At 54.7% G+C, this 23,754-nt stretch overlaps 1 protein-coding gene across 1 annotated transcript; it reads right to left on the reverse strand.

Moving 5' to 3' along the window:
- Positions 1-1,366: 1,366 nt before the first annotated feature.
- Positions 1,367-23,515, reverse strand: ATP8B3 (ATPase phospholipid transporting 8B3). The gene is made up of 28 exons (XM_035308695.1): positions 23,453-23,515; positions 17,056-17,137; positions 16,366-16,457; positions 15,825-15,938; positions 14,948-15,046; positions 14,417-14,478; positions 13,749-13,821; positions 13,587-13,657; positions 12,908-12,990; positions 12,158-12,316; positions 11,545-11,633; positions 11,228-11,421; positions 10,343-10,551; positions 9,438-9,472; positions 8,852-9,008; positions 8,231-8,419; positions 7,682-7,794; positions 7,165-7,329; positions 6,722-6,833; positions 6,360-6,435; positions 5,829-5,967; positions 4,927-5,194; positions 4,206-4,429; positions 3,531-3,614; positions 3,078-3,317; positions 2,649-2,787; positions 2,198-2,328; positions 1,367-1,600 (listed from the first exon to the last, which is right to left on the reverse strand). Exons 2-28 carry the CDS (start codon positions 17,108-17,110, stop codon positions 1,367-1,369), a joined length of 3,606 nt encoding a protein of 1,201 aa, XP_035164586.1. The 5' UTR covers positions 17,111-17,137; positions 23,453-23,515.
- Between the last annotated feature and the right edge of the window lie 239 nt (positions 23,516-23,754).

A 23,754-nucleotide genomic window follows, 5' to 3' on the forward strand; every position in this document is an offset into this window, starting at 1 on the left:
TGTGTCCACGCTCAGAGACAAGCAGGGGGTGAATCCTTTTTGCTTTCAGCAATTTGCACATGGGGGAATTTTTCTGCCTGCCTGGGGAGGGAAACCTGTGTTCCTTTTCTACATTCTTTTGTTGCTTTTCCGCGCACTTGGGCAGTGAAGCACGTGGGTCGGTTCCCTTCTGACTGCTCCATGCTCCACAGAGGAGAGGGATCAATGTTGGCGAGGAACACAGAGCTTGTCCCAGGAGAACCCATCCCAGCCCCATATCAGGCAGCCCAACTGCCCTCTATGAGCATCTGGGTACAGATTTGGGGAGCATCCCCAAGCAGCTGGGAGAAGTTGCTCCCTGGGCTTTCCCAGCACATATCTGCAGGGGCGAGAGCTTTCCCACAGAAAATCTCAGATGCATTTATTCCTCTCTTGGCACCATCCAGCACCCTCCTGGCCAGAGCCCAAAGGAAACATTTTAATTCTCATAAATTCAGTGCAGATGAGACCAAAGCACTTGTTAAACAAACACATCAAGTCGTGTGCTGGAGGCAGATCCAAAACCCTAAGGCTGATATTTTTTGGATATTTACTTGATTATCTCTTCCTACCATGCATTGTGCCATGGCCCAAGCTTTGGTGAGTGGCAAAGAGCTGCCTGCACACACCAAGGGACATCTGCAGCCCCTTGCTCTGCAGCTTTCTTCCTGGGAAATTTGCTGGTAGCACAGCAGAGAGTTACAGGCGAGGAGAGAAAAGCCAGAGTCCTTTTAATTAAAAAATAAGAATAAAAAACAAGGTGATCCGGTCACCAGACAGTTGTTCACACACTTCCCCAGCAGCTGCTGCTGTCCCTGAGCAGTGGCTCTGCAGGACACGCATGCAGGTGCCTGCTCTGCAGCATCCCTTGGGCTGTGCATGGTCCCCAGCCACCCCGGCCCTGCCGAGGGGCTTTGGGCTTTTGCAGCAAACAGTGTGGGGCCACAGCTGTCCCCAGGATGGGGACATCAGTCCTGGGGAGTGGGATGTGGCAGGGATGGGACATGGCACGAAGGGCACAGCAATGCTGCGGGCTGGGGCACTGCTGTGTGCATCTCATGTGGAGATTGCAAAGATGTGGAGGGGTAAGGAAAGGACACCTGCAACGTCCACCAGCTGACGGCTGGTTTTCACAGCTTTCTAGGCTCCAGTGAAGCCACAGAGTTGGTGCAGGAGATGGAGCTGCTGGTGAGACAAGCCTGCAGTGGGTCCTGCAGTGGGACGGAGCTGCTGGCGGATCCTGCAGCAGACCACAGGGGCTGCCCATGCAGCAAACCCACCCGTCTTGGATTAAAATGCCCCCAGGAGGAGGAAGCCCCCCTGCCCCAGCAGGACTTGGCCGGGTTGGCTATGCCGAGGGGCCATGGCAGGAGGGTAAAGGCAGGGCTGTTCCCTGGGGATGGAGACCCCCGGTGGCACGGGTGCCCTTGGTGCGCAGGCTGTCCCCACGGGTGATGAGACCGGCGTAGCCCTCCTGGTGGGAGAAGGCGTAGCTGGAACGGCGGCGGAAGGAGCCACGGTAGACATGGGTGCGCAGCTCCACCGAGGGTTCCGGCTCACGCCTGGCCTTCGAGCAGATCTTCTGCAAGGAGAAAGGGGACATCAGGGCTGTGGGCACGTCCTGGGCAAGCTCTCACCCTGAAGGTGGGTACAAAGCAGGGACGCCCTCCATCGAGATGCAGTTTGGCTCCCGGCTCCACCATGGCCCAAGCCTCTTGGGGGGGATCTGTAGGGTGGGGATCTTCTTGGGGGTCTCTGAAGTTCACAGAGCTCTGGAGCATAATCCCCTCTGTACCGCCAGGAAGGGATGACACATGGTTAGACATGGACCCAAGGCTGGGGGGTAGCAGTGGGACCTGTGCCAGACCTGGTACCTCCTAACTTGGGAGTCCTGGAGGCCAATTCCTGCCTGCAGGCAGAAGCAGACCTTCTTCAGGAGCTGGAGCAGCCTGCCCACAGCCTCCTCCTCATGAACTGACTCAGGGAGAGGGCCGTGGAGCTGGACTTGAGCACCAGTGTCCTGAGAGCAGGGTGTCCACCAGCAGTGGTGCCATCAAGCAGAGGTGACACTGCCTTTGTGGCTTACCTAGGATCCTCACACTCCCCAGCACTAGTAACCCCCTTGCCTGCCCCAGACTGGCACTGGTTGGAGGCACATCCTCCTCCCCAGAGCCCTCACCTGCTGGATGCTGTGTCTGCCCGTGATGGCGTGGTACGAGCGGACGGTGAGCGAGGGAACGGTGTTCACCACCAGGGACAGCAGGACCACGAGCAGGACATAGGGGTCGGTCAGGGCGTTCTGGCTCGCATCTGTGGGCAATGGTCAAGCAGTGGAGGTGGAGAGGAGGAGAAAGAACAATGGGGAGGGAACAAGCCCCCACCAACAAAGGTGCTGAGGGGTCTAAAGAGGAGATGGCTCCTAAACTAGAGCCAGAAATCAACACAGCAAGATCAAGAGCCAGCAAGTTTTTCCCCCAGGACCATACAGCAGGAGATCAGGCCAAGGGATGTGATCTAGGCAAGAGAAGCCGTGATCTACAAGGTGGGGAGCAGCCACTAGCACTGAGTCCAGGCTGGGCTTCCCTGGCTCCAGGAAGGAACGGTGTGCAAGGATACTTGGGGTATCCCACCTGGGAAGCGGAAGATGGCAGGGGCTATCCTGAAGGCTTCGATGCTCTGCGTCAGGTAGGAGAAGAGGCAGAAGAGCAGCAGGCTGGCTGTGACCATCAGGAAGGACAACGCCGTCCAGTGCTTGATGTCCAGGATGATCTGCAGGGGCAACAGCAGAGCACACAGTGCCTCGTGGAGCCTGGGGGGACCCCCTTTCACTCGGACACTCGTCTCTAATTCCTCCCCAGTCTCCTGGGGGATTGTCCCCCAGCCACACTGGGCAATGTTGGAAAGTGCCTGGGGTCCATCTGTCCCACAACCCACGTGCCATTTGGCCTGGTGGCCTTCAATCCCTCGTCCTTGCCAGCAGCCTCCAGTGCCACCACACTCCACCCATCCCCAATTTGGGCACCAGGGATCAGCGTGGGGAAGTGCAGATGGATGCTCACCTCCACCAGGACTGACAGCAAAGCCGAGGTGGCCACCGTGACCGAAAAGGACTCGTAGTCACCCACAACCTTGCTGCCAACACAGTCCTCAAAGGCCCAGAGCGCGATGTAGAAGCTGGCGAGCGAGGTGCTTATGCCATGCAGGAGCGTCACGCCAAAAATGCGGTAGTTGAAGAGCTCGTCTTGCTGCCCGATGGCATAGAGCTCAGGGAACTCCAGGCTCTTCTTGGCACTCACGTCCTGATGGGACAAGGAGGGTGCTAAGCATCACCTTCCCCGCCAGGACTGGGCCACCCCACCTGTGACACCCTTTGGGAGATTTTGGGTGCGTCCTCCGCCTGCTTGTCCTGGCGGGGTGGGGAACGGGAATCCAGCCCGCTGCGGGCTGATTTACACCCGCTGAGGATGCAGCCTCCAGGTACAGGGGCTGGTTGCAGCCCAGGGAACGCATACCTGCTCCAAAAGGCCCACAGAAAGCACTGGGTGGGCAGTGTAGAAGACGTTGTAGAGCGCAAGGAACCAGCCCTCATACAGAGGCTAGAAGGGAGAATAAAGCGGCTGTGAGCTCAGTGCTGCTTTGGAAAGACTCAGAAAGGATGCCCAGGCACTGGGGAAGGTGTAAGCCTCACATCCAAACCCTAGGGAAAGCCCTTGGGACTTGTTCTGAACTCTGCATCAGCCCTGGATTGTCCTCAGTGCTCTGCAGGTCCATGGGACTGTGCTGCAGGGTCAGGGGGCTGGAGCCACACCATGGTGGTCAAGTCATGCTGATGACCCTTGTCCCTAGGTAAAAGCTTCCATTTTTGAGGAAACCAGATTAAGGCAAGTGGCATCTTTCCCTACATCTGTGTAAGGTTGAGCTGTTGCTCACAAGAGCTGCCACTGCCTCCAAGGACACCCTGAAGCTCCTCAGGGTGCATTTCCCAATCCCACCAGCCCAAATGCAATTAACCAGCTACCCCAAAAACCCAGGGAGAAAGGAGACCAGGGCGGTGACAGGGACACGTGCCCATCAGGTGGTACCAGGCGTGAAACCTGCACCGGGTCCCCAGCGGGTGGATTGTGAACATCCATGGAATGGATGCGTCCCTGCCAATACGCTCCCAGCGCACCGGCAGCAGCCCTCACCTGAGCCGTGAATCCGCTGTGGAAAGCGAACCAGACCTGGGCCATGAGACCGGCAAAAGTCTTGTAGAAGAAGTAGCGGAGGAACTTGCAGATGCGGAGGTAGGCCCAGCGGCCGTGGACGAGCAGAAGGCGCTGCAGGTAGGAGAACTGCGCCAGGGCGTAGTCGCTGCACTGCACGGCTTGCATGCCCTCCAGCCCGCTGATGCCCACCCCAATGTCAGCAGCTGCGGAGGACGCGGGAGGTTTTTGGGGAGCCCCTTGCGTAGTTTGGTTTCCCAACAGGTTGCTCCCAGGCTGATGGACAGAGGGGGAATCCAGAAGCGATGGGCAAAGGGAAAAAGCCCTCCTGCATGTCCCACAGCTGTGGGAGCAACGCCAGGCACAGCTGGGCAAGCAGCAGCCCTGTATCAGGGGCTGCTTGAGGGGCAGAGAGTTCTTTGCCAGCTGCCCAGGCTGGGGCTTGAAGAAACTTCAAGCCATCTCCACTGCCAAAGCAAGCAGGGCCCTGCTCCTGCCCCAGGCTGGTCCTGGCCTCGTGTCTCTCACTCCCCCCAGCACAGACACACTGGGGACTGGGACGGGAGCTCCCCTACCAGCTCTTCACTTCGAAGAAGTGGGTGACATGGTGGGGATGGCAGATGGGACACCCCACCCCCATCAGAGGGCCTCACTGGCCAAAACCCGGTTCTACCACCCCCCCTCCCCACCCCCCCCACCTCACTTTTGATCATGTTGACATCGTTGGCGCCATCCCCGATGGCCAGCGTGGTGGCCTTCTTGTGCTTCTTCACCAGCTGCACGATGAGGGCCTTCTGCTTGGGGGTGACCCTGCAGCAGATCACGGCCTGGCAGCTGGTGGCCAGGTCCACGAAGGCCTTCTCCACCAGGCTGCCCTGCGCCTGCGAGTCCGTGGCCCCACGGCAAGGCAGCCTCTGCCACAGCCACCCCTCCTCCTTCATCAGCACCTCTCCCGTGTGGAGGATTTTGTCCTTAGGAGAGAACACACGCGGTTGGGGCTTCCTGCCATGGCCAGCCCAGGGGGATCGGGCCCAAGGGCTCTCACACAAGCAGGGAGAGGTGGTGCTGGTCTCAGCTCCTGCACATTCACACAAGTTTTGGGAGGTACAAATGAGCTTCTGCATCCCCTCAGGTATAGGGACACAAACATGAGCAAGGAGGGAGGATAACATTCAGAGCTGACTTTTTCTAAAGACCACCAGGGATGTCACAGTGTGAGGGCCCCCAGTGTCTCAGTGATGCTCCTGAAGCTCAGAAAAACAACCCATTTGCTCCAAGTTTGTCATGCATTAGCTACCATGACCATGAGACTGGTTTGTCCCAGTAATGACCAGCAGAGCAAGATACCACCCACCAGCAGACCAGTTGGACATGTGTGGCTGAAGCCCCCCAACACCAAGCGATTGGTGTGAGGTCATCTCCTCCTCCGTCGCCCATTCCCCAGCCCAAAACAGGGTTCCTGTGGCTTTTCCCACCCACCCTGTGCAGGAGGGGTGTCACCTTCTCCAAGTGCTGGTGCCACCAAATGCTTTGATAGCCCTGGGGCAGAAACAACCCTCTGCCAGCAAGGACAGGAGCAGGGGTGCCTCCCAAGTGCCACCTTACCAGGAAGTCCCCACTGATGACGAGAGCTCTCTTCTTGTGGCAAGAAGTCCCTGGGTGCTGCTGGGAGAGGCGGCCACTATCCGGGGCTTTCCTGCTGCTGCTGAGGCTGTTTCCCACCCAGTGAGCCTCGAGGATCTCGCTGTGTAGGAGGGGACATTGGGCACCTTGAGTGGCTTTGGCCAAGGAACACGGTTGGCCTTTGCCATCTCAAAGCCAGCTCCAGAGAGAAGGGGCTGGTACCCAGTGGTGGGAACAGGGGGGACAGAGATGGGGCTCCCTGATATCAGAAATCAGCCCTGGCCCACGTGGTGTGGAGGCAAGAAAACCAGGCTAAGCACTTTCTGGCCAAATCCTGCCAAGAAGAGAGCTATAGGGGCATAAACAGATGGGGAGAACTGAGAAGGCATCAGCAGATAGTGATGGCCATGGCCATCTGGGCTGGGATGGGGAAGAGTGAGTGTTTTCAGCATGGACAACCCATGCCCCCCCCACCAACCTGATGTGCTGAGCCAGAAGGTCACGAAGCCTCACCTTACTTCCTTCTCCTCCAGGATCTCCATGTCATCCGTGAGCAGCTTGCACGCATAGCCGATGTTCATTGCTGTCTCTGCAACATGGGCATCAGTGGCCTACGGTGCCCCCCGTCCCAACCCCCCGCCCTGGGGTCTACCAGCCCTGGGTGGGCAGCAGATGCTGGGGGCTCTGCTCCAGCTCTATGCCAACATGCAGGTGGCTTCCCCTGCCTCAGTTTCCCATGGGTGACATGATCTGTGGGACATGTTGTATATTAGAGGCAACAGCAGAGCCTGGTTGTTGCCTCCTCCCAGGGTCTCATCCACTCTCTGGCCCTGGCTAGGGGAGAAAGTTGAAATGTGTTGGCTGCTTCCACTGACCTTGTTTGTCTCCAGTCAGCACCCACACTTTAATGTTGCCCAGTTTCAGCAGCTGGATGGTCTCAGGAACTCCATCTTGCAACTTGTCCTCAATGGCTGTGACCCCAAGCAGCTGGGAGGAAGGTTGGAGGGGGCATCATGACGTGGGGCAGGGTGCCAGGGCAAGATACAGAGGTGGGAATTACCCCTGGATCCAACCAGGGGTCCTGTGTCCCTGCACACTCCTTCCCATGGGTGGACATGACCCAACAGGTTTCCATCTGGGTGTCTACTGGCATGTCACAAAGTCACCCCAGGGGTATTTCCACCTGCCTTCCCACCCTGGGTGTGGGTATTGGGCTGAACACCCCATCACCCCAAATAGCTGAACCCCACCCTCCTACCCTTCATGGGGCGTGGGGACCAGCGCAGGTGCTTCCTCCTAATCCCCAGCTTCATCCCACCTCCAGGTTCTGCTCCATCTCCTCATGCAGGCTGTCCAGCTGCCACGCGCGGTCCTGCAGCAGGATGCTGGCCTCCTGGTGCCTCCGGCTCCACTCGCAGTACTCGGCCTCGCTCACCACCTTGCTGGCCAGGCATAAAGTCCTCAGGGTCTCCTCTGCAAAGCGCTGCAGGGACAAGACATTGTGGCTCCCTTGCCTTGACTGGGACGACTCAGTGTCTCCATGGGCAGAGCTGGAGACCCACCAGGGTTTTAGGGTCTTCTCTGGGTGCTGACTGTCCCCCTACCCACTGTCATCCCCGGTGATGCACCCAGTCCGTGCAGAGCCCCAAGGGTGGATTTGATGCTCTCTTAGCCCCTGTCCCACATGACAGTGAAGCTCCTAGAGCAGAAGGGAGCAAGGAAGAGCCAAATCCTGAAGCCAGAGTGGGAGGAGAGCAGCAGGGGACCCGGGGCACCCAACCCAAATCCAGCAGCAGGGACCAGCCCATCCCACCCCTGGCTGGTGTGGGACTCACATCCAGTGCCCTCTCGGTGAAGGTCTCACTGGGCCCTCGGCTGCGCAGTCGCTCCAGGATCACGGTGTCAGCCCCCTTGGTGTAGAGCCGGATTGTGCCCTGGGGGTCTCGCACTGGGAGGAGGGAAAGGACAGAGAGCTGCCACCCCATGCTCATCGCCGTCCCCATGCAGGGCCCTGGGGACACAGGCCAACCCGGCTGTGCTGCAGGAGGCACCACGGGTGACACTAGTGGTTTTGTACCCACAGTCACAGGAAGCACAGGACTTTCTCCAGATCTACATCACCGTTAGGCAGAATCAGGCCTCAAAGACTGTCAGTTCCTTACACACCTCCTCTGGGCCCCTGCTTTATTAGCTCTCTCAGCTGCTCAAACCCTTCTCTATTGCCTTCACCAAGGTACCAGGGCAAGCAAAACCACAGAGATGACTGGGGTTCCTGTGTGAGCTGCCATCAATTGCAGCCACCCTGGTGCCACCCCCTGAAGGGCTGAGGAAGGAGGGGACCCTCTGTAGGCAGGGAAGGTCCCGAGACACCCCGACCTGCTCACCCAGGACAGACATCCTCTTGCGATCACTGTTGAAGTCCAGCATGGCCAGCACTTTGTAGGTCCTCTTCACCCCCAGCTCACTGATGGTGATGGTGTCTTGTGTTCGGGACAGAAAGACATACCCCAAGTCCCTGGCTGCCAGCACCAGCGCTTCTTCATCGGGTGAAGCCGCCTGATAAACCAGCTGGTCTGTGGAAGAGAAGCAAGGCTTGGGCAAGGAAAATTCTATCTGAGCGACTCTTACATACCTGAAACACCTCGTTCTTGCCCAGTACCAACATTATCTATGGAGAGCCTGAAGTCCCAAGCCACCAAACTAGGGAATCTCAGCCCCTCCTGTCTGTTTTCTTCTGCTCCCTGGGCGGGAAAAGTGTCCAGACAGGGATGGATTATCCTCCCTGTGCTTCTGCTCCAACTATGTGGCTTTAAAACAACCCCAAAATGCCCATGTCTGGGCCAGAGGCTGATGCTAAGACTGGCCCAAAGCATCCCCAGGCTCTCAGGGCACCTTCTCCTCACCACAGCAGAGCTTTGCCATGTGGTGGAAAAGACACCGTGGCCCCCCCTGTGTCCTGAAGGGGAGCTGGACCCCGCACGGAGCTGACAGTGCAGCCAACCCACCGCCCCTCTCCTCCACCATGACAGTGTGGCAGAGGGCCAGCAGCCGCAGGAACTCCCTCAGCACAGGGTCGCTGTCCTGCCGGGCAGCTTCCAGGAGTGCCACAGTGTTGGAGTCCAACGTCTTCTCCCCACGGTGGCTCCAGGTCAGCCCCGACCCCTACAAGAGACATGGGCACCTGAGACACCAGGAGTGGTGCCACCCTGCAAGGCTCTGCCATGGGGGTGCTGCTAGGGTGAGATACAGCAACCCTGTGCTGGCATGATCTGATCCAAGTCAGAGCCCATGAACCTTGCTTTCTGCTGCCAACACTAAGGGGGTGAGTCTTAAAAGGCTGAAAAAATCAGATCGGCAGAGTTCTATAACCCTGTTCCCCTGTCCTTTACTGGCAGCTGAGGAGCAGCAAACCCGCCAGCCCAGGGAAGCACATCCCTCCATCTCACAGGATGGTACCCCGCTTGTCAGAAAGCCATGCTGCACAGTAAAAGGCTGCTCCTGCTGCTGCCATTACCACTAACTGCTATGGCTTTGGCCCTGGTGACAAGCAGCATTTGGCCCTGAGTTACACAGGAGAGGGGAATTACGTACCGATGGCTGTTTGTTCTCACGGCCTGTGCTCAAGCCTGCCAAAATAAAAATAATTCAGTTACTAGAGAGCTGGCAGGGAGCATGACTAGCAAAGGCTTCAAGCAGTTATTTCTACAATGGACTGCTTCTTTTGCTGGCCAAAACACTGGCAAGAAGGGACAGATTTTCAGCACCTGCTTGGTGTCTGTCCAGTGTGAGCCATGCTCCATTAGGACATCCACATTTGACTTATTTGGCTCTTGGACAGTTCAGGCTGTACGAACTATATGTTTTTCCTGTTAAAAATGCAGGTCTGGCTTTCATCCACATTTCCCGGGAGACTGGAAGGATTATGGCAATGCTGCTATCAGAGGTGCAACATGATGCATCAGATGGAGAAAAACTGTTTTTATGCCTGCTTAAAAACTTTGCTAGTTTTTTTTTCCCTTCTCTTTGCTTTTATCACTATCCATTTGTCTCAAGTGGTTGATAAGTATCTCAGGAAAAAGGAGCTCCATACTAAAGCTCTAGCCCTCACTGCTTTCACTAATTAAGCACTGTGACAGCCCCCAAAAGGCAGCCAAGAGCTCACATAAATGGAGCAATAAGTGAAGGAAGGACTTGGCAATTCTTAGGATTCTAAGGGAGAAAAAAAAATAATAAAAAAAAAATCATTACATGCAGTTGCCATAAAGAAACAACATAAAAGGAAGGATGACTTCCTCACCTCCTCCATAGGTCACCTGAGTCTCAGAGTACCCAGACTTGGAAACAGTGCCTTCAGCCCACACAACAGACCACCAAGTTCTACCCACGTGCCCCAAGCTTCCTAGGAAGCCAGGAGGAGAGAAAAAAACCAAAACAGCCTAAATTCAAGGTCTACCTCACTCAGGAGTCCCCACAAACTTGCTACCACCAAAAGTTACCATAGACAGTCCCATTGATGCAGCATTTCTTGAAGCTCATAATATTTTGTGTCAAGGTGCCAGTCTTGTCCGAGAAGATGTATTCAATTTGGCCAAGCTGGTCATTGAGGCTGGTGCTTCTGGCCTTTGCTGGAATGTCCTTGACAGCATAATACATTTCCAAGTCCCAGTTGATAAAGAAGCTGTTCACCAGATAGATGAATTCAAACCTATGGAGAGAGAATGGAAGAAAGCTTACACCAGGGAAGGAGATTGTGTTACTCACAGCCCAGGGGAACTTGGGGATCTGCCTCAGGGAGAAAGGGCAGAGAGGAACTGCCTGCCTGGGTCCTGCTGCTCTGAGCTGGGGATAAGCAAGTTTTTGTTGGTGGCCAGGTTTCCAGAAGGCACATCACACCAGATAGAGAAACCATTGGGTCCCAGGCAGCTGGACTCCCTGGAAATCTGGTCCTTGATGTCAAAATTCATAGATGTGGAGATTTGGTGAAGAGTCTAAAAGTTTGTCAAGGGCTTTTCCCAGCACAAGTTGTGATTACCGCCTGCTTGAAATGCCTGTGCCCTTTTCTTCCCCACCCCGCTGCTGTTCCATGGGGAAACACCACCTTTATCAGTCTGTCCTCTTCAGTCTGGCCCCAATTTCCAACATCAGTACATGTCTTTACATCTCTTTTCTGTCTTTCCTCTGAAGAGACGTCAAAGCATGCTATCAATGTTTGTATTCCACCCATACCCTCTTACAGCCAACAGAACACACAGAAATGACTTGCTCAGCTGGACTTTGCATGCATCCCCATTTTGAGGCTACAGTCCAAGGCACCAGAAGAGGGCCAAGGGCAGGGAGAGGGGTGTTGAATGCTGACGGTTTGCAATCTCTGTCGTTCTTACGTTATATACATGGACATGGGTATGATGATGCTCAGGAGGATTGCGAAGCCCCAGAAGCTGAAGAAGGCCTGCTTGGCAGGAGCGGTGTGTTTGTAGAGAGCAGAGAGGTAGGTGTGCTTCTCCTGAAACGTCTTGGCCCAGAACCCGGAGGCAATGGCGAGGCACAATGACATGGCCAACAGCACCAGGAAGATCTGAGATGAGAAGCCAGGATGAGAGCACCACATCACACAGAGCCCACCAGGACCTTCTAAGGCCAACCACTGCCCCTTCCAGTCCGTCTGTCTCATCTAACTGTGTGTTCACACTGCACTTACTATGATCACCAGCCGGTCCATCATGCGGTCCAGCTTGGTTTTCTTCCGCTTGATCTTTCCACAGTTCCTCATAATTTTGGAATCAAATCCTGTGCAGAAAACATTTTAGAAGTAAAGACAAGTCCACAGTCCCCAGAAGGTCACCTTACAGCTAAGAGATGCTGCTTTCCTCCATAACAGTATCTCCTCAGCTCTGAAGGATTCAGAGGACCACGTCCCTTGATCAGTGGTTAATGAAGCCAGGTCTGCACACTCGAAGTGCTGCTTATACCAGAGCTCATCTCTCCTCTCTGCCCAGAGTTAACCATGGCCAAGCTCTCAGCTGTCTGAGCTATCTGTGCAGGAGGCCACAAAGTGAAGTGGAGCCAGGACGTGATGCAGGTGAAATATAACCTGGAGCAGGGGAATGTTTGGAACCACCACATCACCTGCCTGCCAGTGAGACCAACACCAGGAAAGCTTGGGAGAAACTTGTGGGGGTCTGTTTACTGCAGCAAGTCCTCCTCACTTTGCATCAGCAGAGAACGGGACCTCCTGACACTGAAAGCACTTGGGCAGCATATGATCCCCGTGGCCCTGGATGTTTCCTGCCCTCCCCAACCCAGGCACTCACCTGCGTAGATAACTAAGCCGTAGCAAAAGTCGGTGTTACGAAGCTTGCAGCCTCGCAGCAAGATCCTTTCACTGTCGATTGAGTACGTCTCACCCCGCCACTGCAGCGTGCCAGTGAAGCTGTGCATGCGGCTGTTGGGCTCCTCACAGGTCACTCTCCCTTGATCAGAGGATACAATGCAGGTGTTGGCTTTGGGGGAAACATGAGGTCCTTCCTCTCCTCCCCATGCCTGTCCCCTCCAGGAAAGAGGGGAAATTGAGATTTCTCCAGTGTGGTTGTTGTACGGGTGACTCAGGTTAAGGCTGGCTGAGCTGGAGCACCAACCTGCAGTGCTAGGAGGGTGCTCAGCCCAGGAACCACAGTGGGCTGAAAAATTGGACACAATCCCCTTCACTCCCAGAGCCCCTGACAGCATCCTATGGAGGACCAAAGGGGAAAAATTCAGGGTCTGAACTCAAGTTTGGGAGCTAAGTACTAATTTCTGGTAGGGAAAACAGAAACCAAGGCAGGGGAAAGGCGCACAACCCCATCGCAGAACCATGCTGCTGGGGAATGGCCTCCACGCAAGGGCCTGCAACTAGAGCCGGCCTCCAGCCTTGTGGCAGGGACACATGCAGCTTCCTGGTGGAGTGGTGGCACTTGGTGTCCCAGGGGACAGCATGAGGCCAATGGGAGCACGGAGACCTCCCGAGGCCACACGGGTGTGATCCCGGAGGGACGGACGCATCCTGGCCTGTGGGGGAGGCTCACCATCGAAGGCGGCCACGCTGCCCTCGCTCGTCAGCTCCCGGTGGGTGACTGGAAGGGCCTGCCTGAACTTCAGGTTCGTTTCCCTGAGAACAAGAACCAGGGAGGGAAAACTGAAACAACCCTGCAGGATGACAGAGCTGTTAATTCTGCTGTCAGACCCATGGGACAGAGGCTGCCATTAATTATCAGGCGATTACATGAGTGACAGCAGTGCTTGGCGATGGAGAGCGAGATAGGGACCTATCATGGCAGACATCGAGCACTCATGCAGGGAGAAAGGCCTGGCCCCGAGACCCTGTCTTTAAATCACCCTGCAGACAGGCAGGGTGGATGGGCAGGCAGTGCCCCCATGCAGTGAGGGGGAATTAGGGGGCAATGAGATAGACCCAAGGTCACAAGCTGCTTTGTGCAGGGCTCAGGATTTTCCCAAGCTCCAGACAGGCCCCAGACTGTTGCCTCCGAAATTTATTGGCCCTCCATTTTCAAAATGTGGGCTCAAGATTAGGGGTTTAATTGCATTTCTGCAGTGTGTATAGGTTCAACTTTTGGAGGAGCCCCCAGTGCCCTGATTTCTGCTGGACTTGGGCCTTCCCAGTATTCCTCCCTCCCCCCCTCGCCAGTGCTGGTGGTCCCCAGGGCTTGGGGCTTCAGCTGGGACATCTCCTGCCACCCTCCTCACCCATCGATGTCGGCGGTCTCCACGTAGCACAGGCTGCTGGGCTCAGAGCTGCACAGCAAGAGCATGTCGGCCTTGGAGAGCAAAGGGAAAAGAGCACCCAGCTGAGCCTCTCCTTGACAAAACTCTCCCCAAGCATGCTGCTGGCCCCAGGGCATCACTTACTGGGACGAAGCTTTCCTTGCGCAGGCAGACGATGTCCCCAACGCAGATGTCACGCCATTTCTGCCAGCGGAAGCTGAAGGAGAATTTAGGGGAAAATATGAAGATTTCAGACCTGGAGGCTGTGTTTTTCCCTCATGGGGCAGTGGGAACATGGATCATAGTAGGGCAAACACTGTTTCTGCCCTCTGGACCAGCCTGTCTGCCCCAGCTTCTTGCATGAACCGGCGCTGCAGACTGTTGGTTCCTCTGCCATCGTGGTGGTCTCCTATTTGTGTGACCCCCTGTACCTATGGAAGGCAGTGACTTTTGGCCCTGGCACCTGGTGGGAAATGCTGGTCCTTCCATGGACCAGTTCTTTTGCTAGACCAGAGTTTAGCAGAAATGCAGCAATGTGTTAGCTGTGAAGACCTGGAGGAAATTCTGTGGCTGGAAAACTCCCCTCCCAGCTTATCACAGCAAACCAGTGCTTCTGAGACCTGTTGCCTGTAAAGGGATCTGGACCTGCAACAGATTCCGGGAAGTGGTGCTAGTTTGCAGAGTGGGCCCATCAAAACCCTTCATAACTGCTACACCCAAGGGTGCTCAGCGCCATGATGATCCATTTTTCCACACATCTTCATGGCAAGATGGTAAAGAAAACACAGGTAAAGCTCCCCAAAGCCCCTCACCTCTTCCCAGACAGGATTTCACATGGCCTGTTGTTGATGTTTCTGTCACTTTGGTGACGGCCCTGCACAAAGGAAAGCAAAAGAAGAGGCCAAAAGAAAGGTATGGGCCATGTCAGACTGTCTTGTTCTATTAAAACAACCCTCTTAAATGTCATAATCTCTGGGTTCCTCAGCCCTGGGACAAGATCTGCCTTTTGAAGCTATTTGAAGATGCATTCTGATGAATAAAGAGGCAGAAATCCCCCAAGATATTTCTGGGGACCAAATTGGGAATATAGCCATTGGCTGCGATATTAAAGATTACAGGATAACAGAGATGGGACTCCAATTCTTAAAGGAAAGCAACTGTCTGGTCACATCCTTTCAAAGGGAACAAACAAAGCACTTTGGACATGGTAGAGTTGATGGTACCTCAAATTATGGCATCTCCCAAACTTTCCAGTTCACCCCAGAGCAAAGGGGCCCTTCCTGCTGACCTGCTCCCCAGTATCTGTGCCCGACACTCCCAGCCTCCCTCCAGCCCATACTCACAATGTCATCGATCAGGTCTCGTAGGGCCCGGATGGTGAGAAGACAGCTCAGGGGGAACAGCAGGGTGTACCAGGGCAGTGTGGAGATCTCAGGAATAGTCTGTGGAAGAAGAACGGTACCTCACTGCAAAAATTTAATCCATCCTTAGGACACTTTAGGTCTCAACTCTCCTCCCTAGACAGTGCCCAAGGATGGCTGGAACCTAAAATGAATCAAATTAGCATCTCTGTCTACACAGAACTGCTTTGTTAAATTTCTACCTCTTTTTACATGGAATGTATGTGGATCACTGAGTGTGGAGGGTAGGAGTTTTGTTTAGGAATTGTCTATGTGATCTTAGCTTATATCCAAACCAACCAGTTTAAAATAACCCAAAACAGACAAATAATGAACATTTTCAGCCCCTCAGAGTTCCCAAAAGGCAATGAACACCACTGAAAACCAGTATATTCAACACCGTTTTATACTATCACTGCAAAAGAAGAACTGACTTCAGCTCTAGTGAAGCAAACCAGACGTACCAAAATTGTGTCAACTAACTGCAGAAGAGGATCTTAATTCATGAGGCTACTATCATTGTGAAAAGCTCTCCATGTAACCTCCCAAACGATATTCCTTCAAACATCTGGTTCACCTCCATGCACCAACAGGACCTTGTCTACTGGCTTGTGCTGTGAACTGTGCTTTCTTACTCCCTTACCTGCTCTGCAGTCATACCTCAAATGCCTGGAGGGTATATGAGTTTGTCCTGGTCTAGAAAGGTTGGAGACGGGAACCCAAGTACCCTGTCAGGCAGCCCCCTACTCTAAACACGAGCCAACCCTCCTCTGCTGGACAGCCTCTCACACAGGAGCGTTTACCTTGGGGTCCATCTCACCTGTAAGAGGATGACAAAGACAAAGTAGACGTTGGCCATTCGGTGGAACTGCTCGTAAAGATTCAGAGGCAGGAAGGTCAGGATGTTGTACTTGGCTGTCTTAATGGCATTGCCCTTCCAGGAAAAAAAAAAAAAAATATATATATATATATATATATGACTTAAAACTGAAATGAAATACTGTGATCATCTGTAACTTATCTAATTGATCCCCAACAAAATGCTTATTATTTAGCTCTAAAAAAAAAAAAAAAAAAAAAAAAAAAAAAAAAAAAAGATGTCTTTGTTCAATCAAAACTTTTTTTCATAAATCTTTCTTTTGATTTGATCATCAGACTAAAAATTGTCCTTCATACAGCTCTGCTGCTTGTCTCAGAGCTCCAGAGGGCATTTAGGGCACAGGGCAAAGAGCAGCCCTTCCTCTTCATTGCAGATTACGTTTGTGACTCTCCACCCTGTCAGGTCACCCTACAACCACCATGAGCTCAGGGCATCGGGGGCTGGTAGAGAAACGGCCCAGGCCTGGCACAATCTGACTCACCGCATACTTCTTCTTGGTCAAGCAGAAGGCAAATTTCTTCTTGAACTGCATGTGGTAGCTTCTGTTGTTGGCCCTCACTTCCCAGGTGAAAGCTGGAAAAGCAAGCAGTCATCAGCCAGGGGCCCTGGCCACCAAGGTCTGACCTCCAGGGACATGAGGACCCATTTTGGTGTCACCGGGCTCATGGTGACATACTTCTGCTGAGATGGGCTTTCCGTAATGCAGCAACACCATGCAGCAGACGGGCATAGGTGGGACAGAGCTGGGTTTTGGGGACAGCTGGGTTTATGAAGTGAACAGAACAGACAGGAGAACAGAAGTTTGCAGAGGTGTAGGACTGCTGCCCACGCTTCCCCTTGGAGCCTCAGGGTAAGGATTTGTGCTCAGGTTTTGGTTTAACAGTGAATAATCAGCCCAGGTTAGTGACGACTCCTCCAGGCACAGTTCTTGCTATTATTAAAGCTGTTTGTTCCCCTCCCAGTTTTTTTTTTTTTTTTTTTGCTATCCCAGTGCAGATAGCACCAAGCACAGGACACCACAGCCATGTTCCCCAGCTCCTGCACCCCAGCTGATGGCCCGTCCTTCCAGACCATTTCCCCTGGACCTTTTTCCCCACCTCACATTCCCTGTCCTATAAACAACCACCTCTAAATAAAGAGAAACCCCAAGCCACACTCACTGCATGCTGACCTGGCAGCTTCTTTTTTTCGTGCAGGCAGCCTGAGGCTGGGTCACGGTCATCCATGCTGGCACCTCTAGCAACTAGCCGGACCTAGGAACAAGCACAAAAATATTTGCAAATATTTGCAAGCACAAAAATGTTGTTGCTGAGCAACAACAACGTGGGCCCACCAGGAGGCCCTACAGCTGGGGGCTTCACCCCTCCAGGGCAGGACTTCACACAGAAGGGACATTTCTTCTGAGCACAGCAGGGTGACTTCCCTGAAGCTGCAAACTAACCTAGATCTTTTTACTACTCCAGAGAGTTAAAATTGCACCCTCAATATTGACGTGAGGTCCTCAGTAGCCACTTGAATGCCACAGAAGGGGCGGTGTCAGGCTGAATATTTGTTATGAGAAAACTTCTTTCTGGCTTTGAAGCCTGATTTCCTTTTCCCTGCCTTTAGCAGGACCAGCAACAGCTAAGATCCACAGTGGTGTGAAGCCTCTTTTGGACCCACCTTGCCCAGTCCCAGCTGCCTGTGAGAACTCAAAAAATTTCTTTCTGAGGAAGTTACAGGAAACCATTGAACTCAACAGCACAGAGGAGAAATTCTCCCCATCCTGCCATCACACCCAAGCATCCGTCATGCCGAAGGAGCAACCACCTTCATCAACGACAAGAATTTCCCTTACGCTCAGTGACCTCCCCTGCAGGGATGTTGGGGAAGATTAATTAATGTTTGTGAAGTGCTTTCTGATCCCTACATGAAAGAAGCCAGTGAGGTGTAAAGCATTAATTACCTTATTATTAAATAAGCCTACACAGAGGTCTGTCCCTGCCATTATTTCTTATCTCATACCTTTGATCACTTCTTTTTTCCATTCTTTCACTGAAGTGGCTACTCCTCTCCCTGTCACTCCTCCTGGTACAAGGCAAACTTGATATCAGCTGGCCCTGACACACACCGCTGCCCTGAGATGCTCTCGGGTGACACCAGCATCTCCAGCACTGCCACCGCACCCTGGGTCAAGGAGACCCCAAACATGGGCAGCACCTCAGCCCCAGGTTTTGCCCATGTCCAAGAGCTTGGCCAAAAAAAAAGTTTTATCCACATCATCCTTCTTTACCACTAACGACTCTGCATCTGTACTTGAATCTTAAATTGCACCCGTGGAGTCAGCACATTTGGGTCCCATCAACATTTTCACAGCATGACTGAGGAGGAAGATGCTGCAGAGAAGAGCTGCTGTGCGTGGTGGGACACTCGTGCAAAGTCCCACAGCTCCAACACCCGTAAGAGGAAGCAGGAAGAGTGGGGGTGCCTGGAGAAATGAGATTCCTGCACAGAATGGGAACCGGGTGCCCAGCCTGGCTGTTTGCACTTGGTGTGGGTAAAATAAGGTGGAGAAGGATTTCTCACAGAGAGACAGAGAGCTCCCAACTTCCTCCCTGAAGCTGAACACTCATAACCACAAAGCTGTCAGCTGGGGAGCTTTTCCCCTGCAAACAGCCAGTTCTGGGCGACATCTGGTTGCAGAGAGACAAGGGAGGCACAGTGAGGTCCTCACCAGCCCGAGCCCACCCTGCGGTCCCCAGCAGACCCAGGGGTGGCAGCCAGGACCAGCCCCAAGGTCAGCTCTGCAGGCAGGCTCATGGTGATGAGGCAGGTCCAGAACCTGGGAGTCAGCAGGCAGGTCAGGATCGGCTCTGGGGATAGCAGCTGGCTGAGGCCATTAACCCCTGTTAGTGCCCTTGGGACCCTGACCCATCGCTCACAGCATCTCCTGGCTCCTTTCTCCAGGGCATAGGCATGAAAGCTGAGGCTGGCAGAGATGCCTGCCAAGGTGTTTGCTTGGGCTTGCTGCCTCCAAACCAACAAAAGGTGTGATTGCTTTGATCAAGAGTCTACGTCCGTGCTGCCTTGAGTCTCACCAAAACGCGCTGGAAGACCTCAGCTCCGCTGGTGGCCGCCCCGGCAGAAGGTGCCTCTGTGCTCAGGATCAGGCCTGAAGGTGGATATCCACCACGTCCCCATGTGCACGAGCCCCCTGGTACCACCTAACAATTGCTGTTACCCCTTCCACACTCTGCTCCTCAGCTCCAGAGGACCCGTGCTCCTGGATGATGCCAAACGAAGGTGCGGCTAATTAAGCACTGGCAGTCAGCGGACGTGGGGACCTCTGAGGAGCTGAGCACTGTGCACAGACAATCTGGAAAACAACCCCTGCATCCGAGCCCTGAGAGCAGGGGAAAGGGGAAAAAAAAAAAAAAAAAAAAAAAAAAAAAAAAACACTGATTCAAAGCACAGCAGAAACAGTTCCAAGGAGGTACCAGCAGCGAGCTCACATTGATAACTGAAAATAAAAATTACACCTTGGGCATGTGGGAACAAGCATTAATCTGGTGCCAGGGCAGGTGGCAAACCTAAGCACGAGCTCCATCCTGGGGCAAGAAAGGGCTGGAGATGGCCAAAGGCAGAAGACAGCCTCCGGCTGCACTGACAGCGATTAACGAGCCCACGGGAAGCTCCGCCAGCTGCCAGCGCTCTGACCCGGCGGGGAACGGGGGACCTGCTGCTCCTGGGGGTCTCGGCAGCAAAATGCAGCTGCAAATCAGAGAGGCGAGGCTGCTTCATGCCGACAAGACACTGCACTTTGCCCTGGGCAAGAAGCAGGGCTTTCTCACCCAAAAATATACTTTTGGGCTAGTGGAGGTTTGCATGGATGAACACAAATAAACCAGATTTAAATGGGAAGAGGCACTGCACCAAGGAGGACTGGCTTGGGAGAGTGATGACTGTCAGGGGCTGAAGTGCCCTAGCCCCCTGTTACAGGGCCATACAGCACATTTTGTGGTGATTTTGCCTCTGAAATGAGCCCATAAATGTTTGGTTATTGCTTTGGTCAGCACAGGTGTTAGTATGAAAAGCGCTTGCTTCCCTGGGAGCATCTGTCAGACCCACGGCAGCCACCAGCCAGGACTGGGGGTTTCATCTTTGCCTGCTCCCCCCCACCAAAAAAAAAAAAAAAAAGAAAAGAAAAAAAAAGAGCTCCGGCAGCGCTTTAGGGAAAAAATGACAGCATGGTGTCAGCTTCAGCTGACCTGAACTTTCCATTTTAAATAAATCTGTGGTTTTAAATCAAACATCTGCTTAAGTTGTCTGCCTGACTTTCCATATTTTGGCAACTTCACTTTTCATTGAGGGCGAGCCACCTCCTGGCCGAGGTGCCGAAGGATCTCCCTGGGAACCTCAAGTCCCCTCGGGACAGCAAGGGGGTGAGGGTCTTGGTGCCAGCCCGCCGGGGACCTCACCTCTGCCGGATCATGGGCGCTGCCGCAAGCAGCCTCAGCATCGCTGAGGTTGTTTACCCGGCCGCCACATCCCCGCGGGGCCCCAGGAGGTGTCCTGCCCCCCCGGGACCCCGATCCCACAGCCCTGGGAGGTCCTCACCTGCCTGCCAACACCCCCGGCATCGCCCTGCTCCCGGAGCAGAGGGCACCAGGGGCTCCTCCAGCTCCATGGTTCCCACAGGCTCAAACCAGGGTGATTTATCCCAGCGCACACGTTCAGATTTTAACCAGAATTAATCACACTTGGGTTTCAGCTGCGGGGGGAGGGAGGGGGTGTATTTCTGGAGGAGGCTCAGCAAAGTAGGGTGACTGTGTCAGATCAGAGCCTGCCCGCTGCTGGACATGGCCCCTCTGAGCCCCATGCACGGGGGCCCCTGCAGGCAATGTTTAAAACAAGAAAAAATATATATATGAATACATAGGTTTAAAATATGCTGCTGGTTAAATAGGGTTAAAACAAGCCAGAGATGCCCTGTCCCATGGGCGACACCGTGTGATGAGCAAGTGGATGGAGATGCCTGGCAGCAGCCAGCTCATGCTTATCACACTGGGCGGAAACGCCCCCGCACCGTGGCCAGATCCAGCCCAGGAAAGCCTCTGGGGGCTTCCCAGATGTGCTCAGGCCGTAAATCTCCCTCCACACACTGCTTGCTCACCCTATTATTCCACCTGCCTGCTGGTTTGATCCAACCCCATGGGAAAATGCAGCATCCCTGTCCCCCTCCCAGTCCCTGTCCCCATCCCGGTCCAGGAGAACCCCAAATCCTCCCCTGTGCCCAGCAGCCAAGCAAGGACCAAAGTGCTCTTAGAGCGGGGCTCCCCCCTCTCCCCAGGGTCTGCAGGGACAGAGGCAGCCCCCAGTAGAGCACCCGCCAGCCACGAGCCCCCCAGCACCACCCATGGGTGCCCCAAAGCAGGCAGGAGGAAGGGGGGCTCACGGGGAGAGGAATAGGGAAGAAGCAGAAGGAGAGGCTGTGCCACACTCCCCCAGGCCACCCGTACCTGCACCGATCCTGCCCGTGGCCCTGCCGCCAGCTGTGGCTGCCGCCGCCCTGCCCACCGGGGCCGTGGGACAGCCCCTGCCACACCTCCGGTGCTGGCCTCCCTGGGGACCAGCCTGGCCCTGGCACAGATCCAGTCTGCACAGCTTGGCCCCAGCACCTCCTGCCCCAGTGAAGCATCGGCACCCCCCGAAGTACAGCCAAGGATGCAAGGGGGGGGCAAAGCGTAGGGGTGTTCAGGCAGCGAGCACACAAGGGGGGCAGGAGGGCACTGGACTGGGGAGACTGGTTTCACTGGGAGTACCCCAGTCCCTCTGAGACCCCAGGTTTGGCACCGGCTCCACGCAGAGCAGGGAAGGAGCAGGGGTCAGGTGTGACCCTGGGTATGGGAGGTGGAGTTTCAAATCCCTGGAAGAGGAGAAAGGATAAAAATCAGCTCTTTGGGGCAGCTCAGTGGCACCACCCCAAGAGGGTATCCCCGAGGGGAGAGCCAGCCCCATGGATCCCCCATCCCTCGTCCTGCCCCACACGCATCCCCCACCGTGCTCCTCCCGCACCACCAACATCCTCAAAGCCTCATCGTGGGCATGGGGCTGACTCCAGCACACCAGCAGAAATGCCCCGCTGTGGTGGTCCCGCATTAGCCATTGTTAGATTAATTGCTTGCTGCAATTAACCACAGAAACCTGGAGGTGATTAAGCAAGTGCTGGGCTAGCAGTCCATAAAGCATTTATAACGCAGCCACGAATAGCTCGTCTGAGGTCCATAAACACGTCCGCACCGTGTCCCTGTGTCCCCACGTCCCTGCCGTGCACTGAGTGACACAGCCCAGCACCCAGCCGGCGTGGTCAGGGCTAATTTGGGTGCATCCCTATCTGGGGTGACATAAACCCATCCTGATGCTCCTGCCTGCTAGAACGGGAGGGGAAAAGCTCACCAAATGATTGCGGTGAGCTGAGCCAAATTAACAGCTAATTGCCATTTCCCACCCAAATTTGGTGAATATCATCATGCAGCATTTAGAAATAAAACCACGGGGCTGTCCCGGTGCTACAAAACACAGGTCAGGCTCCGTAGCAGCGGGCAGGGAAGTGGCGGTGAGCGCCTGGCACCACTCCGGCACGGTACGGGGCCGGTGATTCATGCTTCCTAGGTGCTGCTCCGCTCTCAGGCCGCTTCTCCCAGCCCCTCTGTGCGGGCACAGCCTGGCCCCTTCCCGGCACCACTGGATGAACGCAGTGAGGCAACCCCGGCGTGATTCATGCTCCGTGCCGCCGGGGTTTGCTGAGCTCGGGGTGAAGCCATGCCGGATAAAACCACGGGTGAGCGTGCCCGGCCATGCCTTCCCGTGTTGCATGTGCTGTTTAACACACCCCAGCACAGCAGCATCCCCCTACCCCCCAAGGCTGCTCGCTGCTCTCCTGCCTGAGCAAGGTGGGCGATGGGCACCGTCCCCAAGCTCCTTGGACTGGGCCCCATGGGGAAGGAACACAGCAGCAGCGGGCAGGAGGGAAAATTGTAGTTGTGGGTGTTGCAAAAAGCATCAGTGACAGGAGTATTCTGAGGGGCAATCTCCATCCTTGGAGGTGCTCGACCCTCGATGAGACATAGCTGGTCAAGCCAGGAGAGATTTTGTGCAGTTCTGCAGCCCTGAACGTTCACTGCTAGCACATAACCAGCCCCTCTCCGCAAACAGGAAGGAATTTCTCCCTTCCTGCCCCCCAGGCCCAACACTTGCCTTCACACCCGCTCTCACCAGCAGCTCCTCCGGCATCGCAGCCATTTCTGGTGGCTCCCAAGGCCCTGGAGCAGCGCCCAAGACAAAATTCAGCATCTCAGCCCTTTCCTGCAGTCCCCCATCTGCTGCCCTGTCCCTGCCACTCTCCTTTCACCCCTGGGACTCTCCCATTTGCCCACGCGCTGGCTGCTCTGCATGGCCCCACTCCAAAGCAACCTCCCCGTGACAGCTCCCTGCTTGCTCTCTTAACACCACCAAAAAAAATTTGTATTTTTTCCCCCCATGTGGCCTCCCCTTCTCACCAGCACAAGGCTCAGAGCTGGCGTTCCCACCTGCAGCTCAGCACCAGGGCACGCACAGCTCCGGAGACCTGAAAGAGCCACTGCTGGGACAGGCCAGCGGCCACGGGGACATCACAGAATCCCAGAATAGTCTAGGTTGGAAGAGACCTACAAGATCACAGAGTCCAACCTCTGACCTAACACTAACAAATCTTCCACTAAACCATATCCCTAAGCTCTACATCTAAACGTCTTTTAAAGACCTCCAGGGATGGGGACTCAACCACTTCCCTGAGCAGACCATTCCAGTGCCTAACAACCCGTTCAGGAAAGAAGTTCTTCCTAATACCCAA

The sequence above is a fragment of the Oxyura jamaicensis genome, chromosome 28 (assembly GCF_011077185.1).
Source record: "Oxyura jamaicensis isolate SHBP4307 breed ruddy duck chromosome 28, BPBGC_Ojam_1.0, whole genome shotgun sequence".
Taxonomy (NCBI): domain Eukaryota; kingdom Metazoa; phylum Chordata; class Aves; order Anseriformes; family Anatidae; genus Oxyura; species Oxyura jamaicensis.